General features: G+C 43.6%; 1 protein-coding gene across 34 annotated transcripts in view; it reads right to left on the reverse strand.

Moving 5' to 3' along the window:
• CLASP2 (cytoplasmic linker associated protein 2) overlaps positions 1-14,344 on the reverse strand; it is a 144,452-nt gene extending 130,108 nt beyond the window's left edge. For 21 of the 34 annotated variants that reach the window (XM_058423275.1, XM_040078589.2, XM_058423242.1 and 18 more), the window contains exons 1-2: positions 14,073-14,344; positions 308-386 (exon numbers count right to left, since the gene is read on the reverse strand). In XM_058423275.1, the coding sequence (XP_058279258.1) occupies positions 308-386; positions 14,073-14,267 (274 nt within the window). In that variant the 5' untranslated portion in view covers positions 14,268-14,344. The remainder of the gene's footprint in view (positions 1-307; positions 387-14,072) is intronic. The other 13 variants (XM_058423300.1, XM_058423278.1, XM_058423297.1 and 10 more) reach the window with 1 other exon arrangement.
• Positions 14,345-15,251: the final 907 nt, after the last annotated feature.

The following is a 15,251-nucleotide window of genomic DNA, read 5'->3' on the forward strand; positions in this document are numbered from 1 at the left end:
GTGTTTCAATGTAAATTTTAGATTACTGTCTCAGGGAGTGGTAAGCAACCATATAGCATGGAACTCATTACTGGAAAGGCACCCCTGGAACCTTTAAAAAAATCCCAACCACCACCTAAGAAATCAGTGACAAATGAATACTGACACGCTATTATACAATTACTTCAATTTCAACACCTGTAAAATGCCTGCAAATACATTATAATTAGCTCAAGAAGTTTTCAACACGTTCCACTTCAGCTGCTAAGACGGGGGGAAAATGTCTTTTACTGTTTGGTCTTAAGAAAAAAAGTTGTATTTCACTTACCAGTTCCTATATAGGGTTTAAAGCGTCCTGATAGTCTGTCAACAAAGGCACCTAAAACATCTAATCCCAGTAGTGCTACCTGTTGAAACAAAAGGATTAGATATTATAAACCAGATCATTGAGGAATTTTTTAGAATATATTGCAAATAACTTAAGACATATAAATCCAAATATGCTGAAAAACTATTTTAAAGATAAATTAAAGTTTCAGTTGAAGAGCTAAGAATTCCTTTTAAGCTCCTTTCAAGCAAAGTTATCAGAATATGTTTGGAACGGATCAAGTTTATTTACATATACCAGATCAAATCAGGTTTTTCAATTCTTGTCTTAAAACAGAAGAAAATAAATATTGCAAATCCAACATTTTCATAATTTCAACTACAAAATCCAAACAAAGACATGGTTTAAAGGCTTCCCAGATGCTAAGAGCTTACTTGTGGCCACTTAGCTCATCCACTAAGGTCATTACATCATCCTCTGCTGCGTTGTGTTATTTGATTTCATATTGAATTTTATATTGGGTCTTGTGTTATAATGGTGTCATGGGTTAGTACAGTTTGGTTTTTTAGTTATAGAGGAATGCAGAATGATTCTCTGGGTCAGGACCTGGGAATAGCTTTAGAAAGGACAGGGACCTATCAGAGGGTTAGTTAGTTGGAATATTGGCATCTGTTCTGACCACTGAAAATTGTTGGCTATGACTTTGGGAAGTACCATATAAAACCCCTTGATTTCCTGTCGGTGGGCCTTTCCCTGCTTTCCTTTGGCCAGAGAGAGACAGGTAACATCGAGTTGGGCCTGCTGCTCCCCCCTTTTTGGGGGATCTGGCCTGAGGCCTGGCCGGATTCCATCGGCTCCCGGGTGAAGGGGGGAAAGGAGAGGTTGCTGCTTTACAACAACTGCTTTCTCTAAACTTCTCTGGAGCAGGGAGAGATCTCTGCCGGGCCCCTGATAAGAGCTATGGGCACCATTTAGGCTGAGGCCACCCCAGTTTACACAGAGGGGTGGGCTGAGAAGGCATTTATGATCCTGCCTGGTTTTTTTGTGATTCCGGACTGCCTGGGTGCTCTGATCTCTGATGTTTTTGTGAGTTCTTCCTCCCTCACCAGTGCAGCCTTGAACAACTAACACCAGGAGCTACAGAGGGAGAGACAAAGACTCTGGGCAGATTTAACCCTTTCCTGGCAACAGGAACCTTCCAGAGCTTGGCCCTTCTCTGAGAGAGTAAGAAAGAACAGAGTGAACATAAAGAAGAAAGCAGCATGAAGTCAGTAGAGCAAGAGTGAAAAGACTGTTGGGACTGAGGGTTGAAGAGTTGGTTGTTCCATTCTTATTTGAGCCATGGAAATGAACTTTAGATCATTCCTCTAAATCATGGGAAAGATAAGCATTTGGGGAGATGATTGCTTAGATTTGTGTGTGGATTTGAGCAAAGGTGTTTATGATGGACTAAATAATATTAATCCTATAAGATGCTTGAACAGAGATAAAGATGAGAAGCCCTCTGCACCAGTGAAGAAGTGAGGAGATATCTCTGTACCCTAAGATGAAGAATCCTTTGCTTTAGAGTTATTCATCTTTAAAAGGTGACACCCCAGTATGCAAAAGTCTAAGACCCATGACCCATAAGCAGCTTGGGAACCTGCTCCTGGGAGGGTCACAAAGGCAGGTTTCTCCAGGTGGTTGTTTTTGTGACAGTTTAAAACCCACAAGAGAACTGTTTTAAGTTGTCAGTGGGATCCATGACTCTAAGAGAGACGCTTCTCCTAAAGAATTGATGAAAGACTATTGTCAAATGGTGAAACTGACTGAAAATTACAAGTTTTGTCTCCTTATGTTGTTTTGTAGGAAAGTTAACAGTTTGTAAGGGGAGGGAAGAGTGTTTTTGGAGTTTCATTCTGTTTTGTTTTAGTTTTTTTCCCAACTTTCTTTTTCCATTCTTTTAGTGTGTGTTAATGAAACTATTTATTCATTATTCATTTTTAAGGTTGAGCTTGCTTTGTTTTTCTCCTAGTCTCCTAGTCTCTCTCCCACAGAAAAAGAATGAGACCAGAATTTAGTGAACGTGAAACCACTACAAATGGTTTGTCCTGTACTCCCCTGTTCTCCTGGAAAGTGTTCTGTTGCAAGAGTTGTCCCTACCCCTCTTCCCTGTCACTCCTCCCAGTCCCCTCCTACGGGCCCTGTCTGTCATTTGGCTGTTCCAGCTTCTGGAGAGTTCAGGTAAGGACATCGAATGATAGGGCAAGAGCTGAGGAGGTTCCTCCCTTTATGTTTCCATTGGTTTCTTTGAATGTTCCTCCAACCCTGTTCTACTCCCACCTTATCCCTCATTGGGTGTTGGTTTGTCCCCTCCTTTAGCCCCTCTCCTCTATATAAGCCCAGCACAAGGCCTCAGCCATGACTTGGCCAGGGCTGTGGGACCAAGGCAGACCTCCAAACAGGACAGGACAAAGACTGGAATAAAGCCTTGGACTCCCCCTCTCACCAAGTCTGACTCCTTTCCTCCACCACTGATGGGGTCACTCTCTCGTGATAAGGGGAAAAAGCCCCTCTGCCGCTCCCCGGGTTTTTAGGACCCAGGGGAGTTTTCCTGTCTGTCACAGTCTCGAGCTAGCCTGGGTGAAACAGAGTCAGCAGCTCCGAAAGAGACAAGCGACAATCTCCCAAACTCCCAAAAGAAAATAACTGAGAAGCTAATTCTGCTTTCCCTAGTGGTCCAGACTATTTGTCCACCTGCTTGTTAAGCTAGGGAAGCATGATTTTTCATTTGCTCATTAAAAAAAAAAAAAAAAAAAAGAACCCCCTCAAACCAAACAAAAACAAGAAGAAAAACTAAACCAACATCAAAACCAACTCAACCCACAACAACAACAAAAAAACCAAACAAAAAAACCCCCACCCAAACAGAAACCAAACCGAAACACAAAAAAAGGAAATACAAAATACTACTGGAGTCTTGAGGAATTTCCCATCCATGAACAGAAGCCTGATGAGACAACATTATCCACTAAAATAGAAACAAAAACACAAACAGAAATTATCAGTTAAACTAAATGATTTTAAGAAGTTGGGACACTTCTTTTGCTGTTTACTATCCTGCATATGGTTCCAAGACTCCCTTCCCTATTTCCTACAATAGCTGACAAGGGACACCAGAACCTGCATTTTCACAACACGTTGTTACCTCAGTTTGCTGCTGCCCATGAAGGTGCAAATGGATCAAACATTTGTCAAAGCGACAACCTCCTCAAGCTTGGGTGTTCCCTACAGCTTTTCCTCCTCTTTATTTTCTAGTAAGACACGCACTGCACATTTTTCCCCATGAACTCATTACTAGAATTCCTCTCCTTCATTAGCTGTTTATTTTCATAAAATCTGGATCTGTATTTTTTGGACCCCTCTGTTTCCCAAAGATGCCTATCTTTCACAAATGTCCACACTAGGCAGCAGGCCAGAAAAAAATCTGACTGGATATGCATGGGATACATATGGCCCACGCACACAGCATCATGTGAGCCTTGTTTCTCTAGGAGACTAGACAAATAAGGCCCCCATAAAACCTAGGATAAGAAGCAACTGCACAGTGAAGCTGGTTTTAATAAATTCAGTATTAGTACAACAGATCTTTTAGAAAGGAGATATAAAACTTAGTTCACCATTAGTACAACTTACCTGGACACAATTCTACTACATACTAAACCACAGGATAGCATATATAAGTAGAAGGTATCACCAGCTTAAATTAATACACTGCCAGCAAGAAACTCTATCTACAGATTAGGAAAACAGAATACTATAACCAGTAACTTACTTAGACAAAAAAATATACATAAATTAGCTTTTATGTTAATGTCAAGGTTTTCCACAAGGTTTTTCCTTTAATGTTATTTTCCAGATTATCAAACAATATGAAACCATAGTCAAAAGCTCTATATAAAAACCAGTGCCTGAAAGAAATAAATTATTTCTGTATTCATTGTCTTCCTATGCTTCTGTTTCCTGACTAAAAACCACACCTGAGACTAGCACTGATGATTTTAGGATACCTTTCCATGCAAGTGTTTTGCACAAATGGAGCCTTTCCTTCTGTAAAGATACTTTTTTAGAAGTCTCTCTTCTCTCTGCACATTTGATTATCTTTCTTGGAGAAATGTCTTGGAGACTTCTATCCTCATGAGCAAACTTAGAGCAAAGCACACATGCATGAGCTTTACCTTGTGAAAAGTCCTCTGCGGTCTGCAACTTTGAAAAGGTAACAAGTATGAAAAGTCTCGATAACTGGAGAATGTGTGGCCACAAGCTGAAGTAATGGGAAACTGCTCTAGCTACAAAATTTGCTTTCATCGCACATTACAAAACAAGTCAGCTGAACCACACAACTACAGAGGATAGCAAGTGAGCTATCACCTACTGGTTTTGTAAATTAGTTTTAATATTTTTCTGTTCTGATACACAATGCTCTAAGCTTCAGCATCTCCTTGTAGGTATCGTCTGTGCAGTATTCAAGCAGCCCGTTGGAAAGAGTCCTTAATTTATAAGGTCACATAAACAGAATTCCAAAAATCAAAAATTAATTGTAACTTGGGGCAGAACTTACAGGTTCTGCAGAAGACCTTCAACAAAGAGGTTCCAAGTTCTGAGGCACTATGTGGAATCATTTACCAACACAGGCTCTCCACTATCAACAGAAAAACCTTTCACCAGCATCACTGCTCTTTCCCCAACAGCTCCAATGAAGGATGAATGCCTTCTGGGATTAAAATCAATGGATTTGTTTCTTACTCTGCATTCATTAAGCCTTTTGCTTGCTGTCTAGAAAGAGCCTTTGTATGTTGAGACTGATTCATCAGCTCACCATTGTTTGAAGCGTTTAAACAGTGCTTTTAAAGTTCAGAGGGGAAAAGAAATTTAGGCTTATTTGAACTGGAGCTGGTTAGTTGCTATTCTTTAACAAGCCAATATTAAGCTCATCCTTGACTTCTCAGATCACAACGAAGTTGCCAAACCAATTGAGAAATATGTTATCTGTTCTGGATAAAAAAAGACCAGACTCTTAAGTGAAATCAAGATGTTCCAACAAAAAACGATTATGAATAGAACCAGTGATTAGTAATTGAGCCTATTCTTGCTCTGCAGCTTGTTCCCTTTCCAGCTTTCCTTCTGCACACACTTTCCAGCACTGCCCCTGCCCTTCTGTGGACAACTTCCAGGCACCTAGGTTTTTTGCTAGAAAAAGAAATACTGTTCTTCAAACCATACCTGGATAACCATGCATGCTTACTGTTATTTTCATTACAATTCTGTAATTTCCCACCCCCATGGGGAACAGTTGGGGGCGGGACACTACCAGGAAAACATCTCTACTTGTGTAAGTTGCTAAATGACCTTAATACATATGTCCTTGGATTTGGTCATAGAATCTCTGAACTGTATACGGAAACACGGATTCTGTCGATCGGGATCTGTGAACAAGTTATCTAGTTATCTAATGGGGGAGTTATGGAGGCCACTATCTGGAACTCCAAAGAATGAAGTTAAGGCATTGGACTTCCTGTCACCATGGGGACAGCTGTGGTATCACTAACAATTACCGAAAAACAGGATGCAGCATGCCAAACAACTACGCCCTGCAAGAGCAAGCATTGTTCCAGCACTGCACTGCTGGAACAAGATATATGCAAAAACTTCATGGGATGTTGGTGTTTTTTTTTTTTTTTTTTTAACTATTGTCAATCAAGACCCAAGGTACACTTTCTCAATTCTCATAATCTCAAGAACCTTGCAAGCAGCTCAATGTGACATAAAAATATTTATGTTCATGCAGTATCTTGTGGTTCACTTTTTCAGGTTTCATATTCTTAGTTCTCTCTACTTATCTTTCAGGACATACTTCTGTTCCTCTATTCCATACTTCTTGCTCCCTTTACTATTTCCCACTCCAATTCAATCTACTTCCCCCATTCTGCCAAGATCTATCCATATTCCGTTCCCTCCCTTAATTCAAAAGCTTGTTGACACACTTAAGCATGCCCTTGGCCCCGTGGGCAGAAGGACCTTCCCATTTTCCTGGGTCATTTCCTCAACCTCTGTGGTTCTTCAGTCCCAGCCAGGTCATCTTCAGACTCCAGTCTCATTGCCACTTAGCAACAGTTGGACAGCTGCCTCTGCTGACAGAAGCCAAAACTGTAGTCCCGGCTGCTAAACCAACCCCATATATCATCTATACTTCAGATATTTTAGCTGACATGAAAGCATTATTTCCATTCTCTTGCTTGTTTCACCTGCAGGGGCACTAATGACACACTTCCAATTCCAATAGTATGATTTTTTTTTTTAAACATAGACCACACCACATTACAAGGAGAGAGCAGAGCTACCTGTATCTAACAAAGCCTTCAAGCTCAACAACTGGAGTCCCAGTTCATTAGCAAGTGCAGAGGCCCTCTACCTAAAAACACAAGGCTACTGCCTGCAAAATGATGTTTTGCAACTATACTTTGGACCACAAGGTGAGATTCTCCTAAGTATCCAATCTTCGCTACTGTTAAAACTCCCTATCAGTTACAACCTAGTTGTCTCAAAAGGGGTATAGACCATCAAACTTCTGATAACCTTCCCAATTCTCCTTCGACAGCCAAGAACAGAACATTTAAGTGCTGCACTGCAAGCAACCACACTACCAGAGGATTGCTGAATGAATCACCCATACTTAGCTAGAGAGTGACAAGCCTATTTCTGCACTGAAAAGGCTTGGTTTCTTCAGGGAACCTCTCCACAGACACAATTCTGGGATGTCCCTGTTATGCTGACTTCTCCTATATTGCAGCCAGAACAAACAAGTGTAGTGATTTCATAGAAATTTTAGAGGTTAAAAAAAAAAAAAAAAGAAAAAAAAAAAAAAAGAAATATGTTTTAATGCCCTTTCCTCAAGTTGGGAACTTTAGCTTCCTATCATGTCTGCCTGCATTAATTAAGAAACATTTAGCCAATTCCGAAGAACACACTGATGTAACACTCAAAATGATCACTGGAAAATTCAGACTGCAAGTATGATCTCCAAACTGTTCTGTATTATGTGGACAATACAGTATTCTAAAATTTGTGTACTGCCTCCAGCTTGATCCATTACAGGAACATCTCCAGTTTGCTTCACATGTGTATTAAACATTCTTCCCTTATCCATTGTAATACATTTTTCATAAATATTGTCCAAGAACTGTGAGCAAAATCCAAAAGCATATGATGCAGCAACACCTGCCACTGTAAGCTTTTTTTTTTTTTTTTTTTTTTTTTGAGATTGCCTGGCTAAAACTTTATTTGCTGCGCAGGAAAAAGCTTCAAAACAGAGCCTCTTTACAAGCAGGGTTCAGTGAGAAGACAATGAGATATATGGTATTTCTCTTATGAATAAACAGTTAATTAAAAAACATCAACTTCTTTCCCGAAAGAAAATTGCAGTCGAAAGCCTTTCTAAGCACATTGATGGTGCAAAACAAAGAAACACTTTATTTTAGAACTCAGTCTTTCATAATAATTTAATTCTTTTCGTGCCCAAGGTCTCTTATTTTCTTCCCCATTTCCTCTTATTTAAATTGTATCAAACATACAGTGACCCCCATTCTCTGCTACTTACTCCCACCCCAGCACCAGCTCCTCTGCTGTGGGAAGAGAAGCATTCATGCAGCTGAACAGCAGGTCACTTTAGGAAACCAGCCCAACAAATGAACAAGAGAAGGCACCTTCTCAGCTGCATCTCCTCGCTGAGCCTGTTAGCTGTACAGCCCCACAAACATTCCCATCAGAGCAATGCAAGCGTGACACACCAGCAACACTCCTCAGCCAGGGACAGAAAGTGCATCAGCAGTGCTGCTAAAATCGCTCCGCTCACACGGGCTGACTGCTGCAAGCTCCGCTCTGAAGGATGCACTGCTCCTCTTACACACTGCATAGAGCTTGGAAAGGCTCTCTACCCACACCCAAGTCAATCAGACTGCAGGCTAAAAGTGATGCTCCTGTAACCCCTCTCAACCAACACACCTATTTGATCCAGTGCATTTACATCTCCTGTAACATGAATCAAATCAGCTTGCTGAAACACTGGAAAATGAATTCAACATTGACAAAAAGCTAATTACCTCCAGAACTACAGAGAGAACAGAATACTTGGCTACACGAGCAGCAGAATTGCCGTTTCAACAGAGAGTACAGTTAGGCTGGATAACACAAACTGAAACTGCAAAACAACTGAGAACTGTCAATTCCACCTCTGGAGGAGATGCCTGAGACTCTGAGACTATATAGTCCCCATTCCCAGTTCAAGACCAGACAAAATTGGTTTTAATTAAAATAATTAAAACTTTTTGCAAATGTCCCTTGCCTTCAGGGGACCTGCTTGGTTATTTGGCTAATATTCAATTGCTGACTTAATGTATCATGAGCAGAACATAAAGAAAACACGAAAAAAATAAGTAATTATTACTCAAGAAGGAATCAAATCATTTTGTTTGAAAACTAAAACTGGCTTCATACATGGACAGGTCAAACCACATTTTCATTACATAGAAAAAAGAAAGTCGCTCCCACACAGCCAAGATCAAACAAAACTTGAAGAAAGAAAGAATGAAATTCAGCAAAGAACTAATTTCTTCTTCAACAAAGACATTCAAATTACCACTGTTTGCTGACAAAGACTAAGGAAATACCAAGAAATATACAGTAACTGAAAAATAAAGATTTAGCTGAGTCCTCTTTTATTCCCTATCTCTGTCCTGCATGTTAGTCCTGTAACTCACTGTGGCATTTACCTTTTGTGTAGCATATGTTGGCTTGTGTTCAACTTCAGATCCAAAACAACCCACATATTTTCTTCCCAAGGTCTGCTACTCAATCACATGCCCCACATCCTGCATTTGTGCATTCAGTTATTTGTAATCAAATGTGCGACCTCACGTTTTTTACTCTGATCTCTCTTTTTTCAGATCCCAGTATCTCCATTTTGTTCAGATAATTCTGAATTGTAGCTTCCACCTCACACCCATACATTCAGTCAGCCAAGTTTTAACTGCCGCCATCTCTCTGCAAGTACTTCAGACAAGCATCCTAACCACTTGTCTTGACCTATTTGCAAAATTACAGTTCAAATCTTCCCTTCCCTTCTGGAAATTGAAAGCTCCTCCTGCTGGCCTTTTGTCGAACTAAAGACAAGCCAAAATAAATACTTGCCAAACCAAGGAAAGACAAAAACGCAACTCCAGCAATACTGGTATTTCAGTATCTTTTAGTATTTGTTATTGAGATAAACAAACCTCAGAAAAATCTCACTCTTCAAGATGCATGGAGTAAGGGATAATTCCAAGGATTTGCCTAAAAGAAACAGTTTATCCACACTATAGAAAGAGACAGAGTGAAATCAGATTTTCTTCTTCCCACAGCAAACAATCTGCTGCTCTGGTATAAAACTAGTGATTATTAATTACTTTTCTACTCCAGCTGAGGAATAAAACAAGCTAAGATATTGACCACAAAGGTAAGAAATCCAAAGGAGACTCAGTCACAAACATTCCTGATTAGTCTTCTCATATAAAATTACCTTGAGAAACTACCACCATTTTAGTCATAGGTTTTTCTTAGTTCTGATCAGGTGTGATTTGTTTAAAGAACCAAAAGGTGGCTTTATTGCCTGAAAAATAATTTTATTGAGGGTAATTGTTCAATTTTGGCATTCTTAAAAGACTCCACGACATGCTAACAGCCAAGAGTGTACTTGCAAAGCTCTACATTAAAAGCAGTATTTTCCCAATGCACATGCCTTCAGCAGAAATTCAAAGCAGATTTCCAGATTACTTGAGTCAGACATAGAACAGTTTGAGTCACCAGACTGCACAGTAAGATAATCTTGTAATTATTTCAAGTGACTACTGAGAATGAGAGAAACCTAACAGATGAGTTAAACAAAACTCATGTATACATAGCTGAAGACCCAGGCTAACCCAGTAACAGCCGCAAGTGTCTTTCAGTAACACCACCCTCAGAATGCATAACTAATTTACTGTTTGAAGTTCACCTGAGAGTCCAAACACAAACAATAGCACTGTTCCCATCTCCTGAGAGTGCTAAATGTTTCAGTTTGAGACCAAATACCACCAGAATAATTCTACCACTCAACTCTTAATACTTTGCATTCATCCTACCTACTCCTATTCCTCACAGCCTTGGGAAAACAGTTCAGCGAGGGGGGATAGGGATTGACATATACCCTAAATCCCAAATCTTTGCATTGTAGGAGGAGAGAGATTAGACCAAACCAATACAAAATAAACCAGATCACCAAGCAAACAATTTTCTGTTCAGCGAGGAATTCTTTCATTCTAGTGAGATACAAATTAAAAGTTTAAATTATGCACATCTTCTGAGTACTCCTTGATATTGCAAAGCTTTTGAGAGTATCTGTAAGTCAATTTATCACTGCATTGACATCTTAACTGAAGTCCTCATAATTCAACATGGACTCATCCCTCTCTAGGCCATTCTCTATGTTCTGTAACCAATTTTCACTACAACTCTGAACCACCTGCAGATGAGTCAATCTTAATCCCACCTTTTTGTTTTACCAGTAACTCAAGCTAGTAATTGTGTTTTCCACTTCAATGAGCTAGATGAACTCAGAAATTTCCCTATCTGCTCTCTCAGTTTGGAAGTGCTAGGTTGTTTATTAAATAACTATAACAACGTCGCAAACTTCAGAACAGCAAAAGCACTGTCTGTTTCATGTGGCCAAAACCTTTTGGAGATGAGTTAATTCAACCTTGCTGACAAGTAGCCCACATTTAGAATTACAGAATCGTTTAGGAAAAGGCCTTTAAGATCACTGAGTCCAGCTTGTTTACTGAACACTTACTTTCTTTTCCCCCGCCCATTATTAAGCCTGCCAAGCCAACCCTCCTACCACCTCCAGAGCTTTTCCCTTCTGGTTACATGAGCCAAAAACTTTCTAAGGTGGCATATCATAGAAAGTTTTCTCTTTGCAGGCACAGCTTAAGAGTTGAGACCAGAGCTCCCAGATCATGCATCTCCTCTTTCATTATGGTCAGCAGGGTGCACTGCATGCAAGAACTGAGCTTTCAGTGGGAATAAAAAATATGGCACATTCAGGGCAAGTCACATTAGTTATCCCCTTATTATCCATACCCATCACCAAGAGCAGAAATAATGTTCCCCCTCAAAACTTCCTCCAGCATTCCCCATTTGTATCTCCAATTCACCTAGCTCAGCAGTTCTGAGTCTCCAGCCATTATCACTGCTTGTGATACCACCAGTCATGTCAACTGGGAGGGATTCATTACCTAGGGACTCTGGAGACCTGCAAAGCCTCTACCAAGATACAAAAGAAACCTGATAAGCAGAATTGTTTAAGTGCTCTATGTATCCATTTCTCAGTAAACGGTGACCAACAATACGTTAAATAATACAGCAACCTAAAATCACTAGGCTTTTTTTGAAAAGACACATAAGTCTGTGGTATTCACTACTTTCTACTGTTCAGGGCCTAATGTAATAACAAAATAGGATGCAACATTTAAATGTGTAACATCTATGCTTGCATGAGACAAAATACGCAAGTAAAACAAGCCACTTTTCCAGAATATCTGCGTTTCATTTTGAAGCGGCACGTGCTGGCAGTCACTACCACAGCCAGGAACACTGGAACTGATCGTGAGCAAAACACCCGAGACCTCGCGCAGTTGCCATGAATACAATCACAGGATCTTCCAAGCTGGAGAGGACCCACAAGAATCATCAGACCCAGCTCTTAAGTGATTGAACCCATGACTAACACCATGCTCTAATATATGTGACGTGCTTTGAAACACAACAAAGAGCCACCAGTGAGCGGACATAGAGAAGATGTAACAAAAATACCTTAATGATTTTGCAAGCTACCTTTAAAATTCTTTGAATCTGTAATACTCTCATTGTGCATGACTCTTTTCAGTGGTACTCAGACACATAATAAGGGCAACAGCCTCAAACTGAAACACAAATTTCCATCTGAATATGAGGGAAAAATTTCCTTTACTTTGAGGGTGACAGAGGACTTGAACAAGCTGCCCAGAGAAGTTATGGAGTCTCCTCTGGATATATTCAAATCCCACCTGGCTGTGATTCTGTGCAACCTGCTTTAGCAGGGAGGTTGGACTAGGGGATGTCCCTGTCACCTTACGTCAACAGCAAGCAAAATGTCTTGCACTATGAAAAATACATCTTGAAATTCGAATTTCCAGTCTTAATGCCTAATTCTTTAATTTACAAGTGCAGGAAGAAACTTTCACATCACCCTACTAAGTAAGTAGCAAGCCCCCTTCATGAAAAAGAGTATTTTTAAAGACCTGTTGAGGTTTCACAGTAATCAATTTCACCACCAACAGTTGCCCACAGATGATGAATTTAAAGGCAAATAAATTATATTTGTCCAGCACATGCTACTTCCTCAAGCTAACCTGACCTTTACTGACATACATGCTTCCAAAATAAATAAATCATACGCGCAAATGGAGTTAAGCCTTTATTATTTTCAGACCTCAAACTCAGAAGCTGCTACGTGCAAACACTGGCGGATTAAAGCCAATGGAGGGGGGAAGAAAAAACATACATCCATCTCAGGAACACACTGCCCTTCGAGGTTACTCTGCGCCCTCCTGCTGTGTCTCAGAAAACAGGAGAAAAGGCGAGGGCACGCTCACGGCAGTGAGTTTAAAGGTCCAAAGTGCGAGCGGATCACGATAGGAGGGCAGGGCGGAGCCGGCCCGGCCGGGAGCCCCGGGCGCGCAGCGCGGCCCCGCAGCGCCCCCGCGCGGCGGCAGCGCGGGCCTGCCCCAGCCGCGCCGCGCACACGCACCGCGGGGAGGAGAAAATTCAAAATAAATAAATAAAATGTTTTTAAAAATCGCCAATGCGAACACGATTGTCCTTGGCACTAAAACTGCGCTGTCAATCGCCTTATCGGCTGACCGACGTCAGAACAACTAGCAAGTCTTAACACTGTGCGAGGGAGTGCTCGCTCTTTTCCTGCGGCTCCGTCTAAAAGACACAGGCACACAGGAAAAAGCGAAACGTGAGTCATCATCGGGCCGCTGTGAGGATACTGTGTAACTTCCCAGGTACGGGAAAGTCACCTAAAGACCATATAAACAACCTTAAACTTACAGTGGGGACCCCAAGAAGCCGATTACTCCTTAAATCATCTAAAATACACACAGCGTGATACAAATCCGGTGGAGCAGCACTCTTTACGGCCTGCAGAAAACGATGGCAATCCCATGAAACATTACACCCAAGTACAGAGACCATGGAATGGGAGTGGTAGAGAGGGTAAAAAAAAAAAAAAAAAAAAACATCACCTATGTTTCTGAGTAAGAAACACAACCCGAGTGTGTAGTAGAGTAGCGGCGGGGGGCGGGGGATAATTATGCCGTAAAAACCCCCTCAAATCCAAACCAAAACCAAACCAAAACATCACCTAGCCAACAATAAAGGTAAAACCAAAACCCCTACTACTGTCTAAGGACTGACGGATAGAATCAATAAAACATTAACCACCCCTCCAAAATTTCGGAATTCCCCTTTGTGCGGGGAGGGATGGAACTGGCACAAATGTAGTCTTACTTCTGCTCTTACTTGAATTAAAAAGAAACCCGGGGCTCTCTACCTCCCTACCATGATGAATCATGGTCTTCCCGCACCGAGCCCCGCCGAGCAGCCGTACCTTAAAATTACTGGAGTTGACCCACGCTGTTAATTCATCGATCACTTTGTCAAGGCGCTGCTGGTCCTGCTCCACATCGGGGGACCTCGCCGGGTCGCCCAGGTACTCCAGCAGCTCCTGGCCGACCTGCATCCTGCGGCCCACGTCCTTCTGCTGTACCTGCTCGCAGAAATAATCCATGCCGGCAGGCTCCATCTTCGGACGCTGCGGAAAAGTTTCTTGGTAGGCGAGCCGAGGGCCTCAGCGTCGGAAGCGCGGGCAGGGCAGGGCGGGCGGCGGGGGCGCGGACAGGCCTGCCGTCCTCATGGAGCCGCTGCCGGCGCTCCCCGCCCCGGCTCCGCGCCCGCCGCCCCCATGCGCACTCGCACCCCCGCGGGGGAAAGCCCCCGGCGGGAAGGGAACGCGGCGCTGCGCAGGGCTCGCTGGGAGCCGCTTACTCCTGCTCACGGCTTTCCAGCCGCCTCCGCGCCGTCCCGAGGGATCCCGCGACAGGGCTCCCCGCCGCCGCCCCTCCTCTTCCCCCGCCGGGGAACGGGAAATAGAGCTCGAGAACAGGCGCTGGGGCTGGAGGGGCTCGCAGGCACCCCGGCCGCGGGCTCGGGGGGTCCCGGCGGGAGGTGCTGCCGCCCCCGCTCGCTCTGCCTTCTCTCCTCCCGCCCGAAGGGAGATCTGCGGGCCGCCTCTCACGGGCACGGGCGAGGCCGGGGCGGACCTCTCATGCTCCTGACGCCGCGGCCTCCGGTCTCTCCTGCACGCCCGCGGGGCGGCTCCCAAACTTTCGTCCGGCGGGTCTCAGCTCCCCTTCCACCGCGAGCCGGACCGGAGCGGGAGAGTCCCCCGGACAGCCGCTCACGCTTCGCCGCGCCTTCCCCCGCCGGGCTCTGCGGCGGCAGCGCCGCCTCCGTCCCGTGGAAGTTGCGCCTCCCGCCGCCGCTGCCGCTCCGGCCGGCGCCAGGCGGACACGCCGGGCGTGGCCCGCGCGGCCCCGCCTCCCGCCGCGGCTCCCGCTTCCCCTGGGAGAGCGCGCGCGCCCGCCGCCCGCCCCGCGCTGCGGCGGGATGGACGGACGGACGGACGGACGGGCGGAAGGATCGACGGAAGGTTGGACGGATGGGGGGCGGGCGGAGGACGGCAGTGCGCGCTCCCGCCGGGCGCTCCCCCGGGACCCCTGCGGGTCGT

The sequence above is a fragment of the Hirundo rustica genome, chromosome 1 (assembly GCF_015227805.2).
Source record: "Hirundo rustica isolate bHirRus1 chromosome 1, bHirRus1.pri.v3, whole genome shotgun sequence".
NCBI lineage: Eukaryota > Metazoa > Chordata > Aves > Passeriformes > Hirundinidae > Hirundo > Hirundo rustica.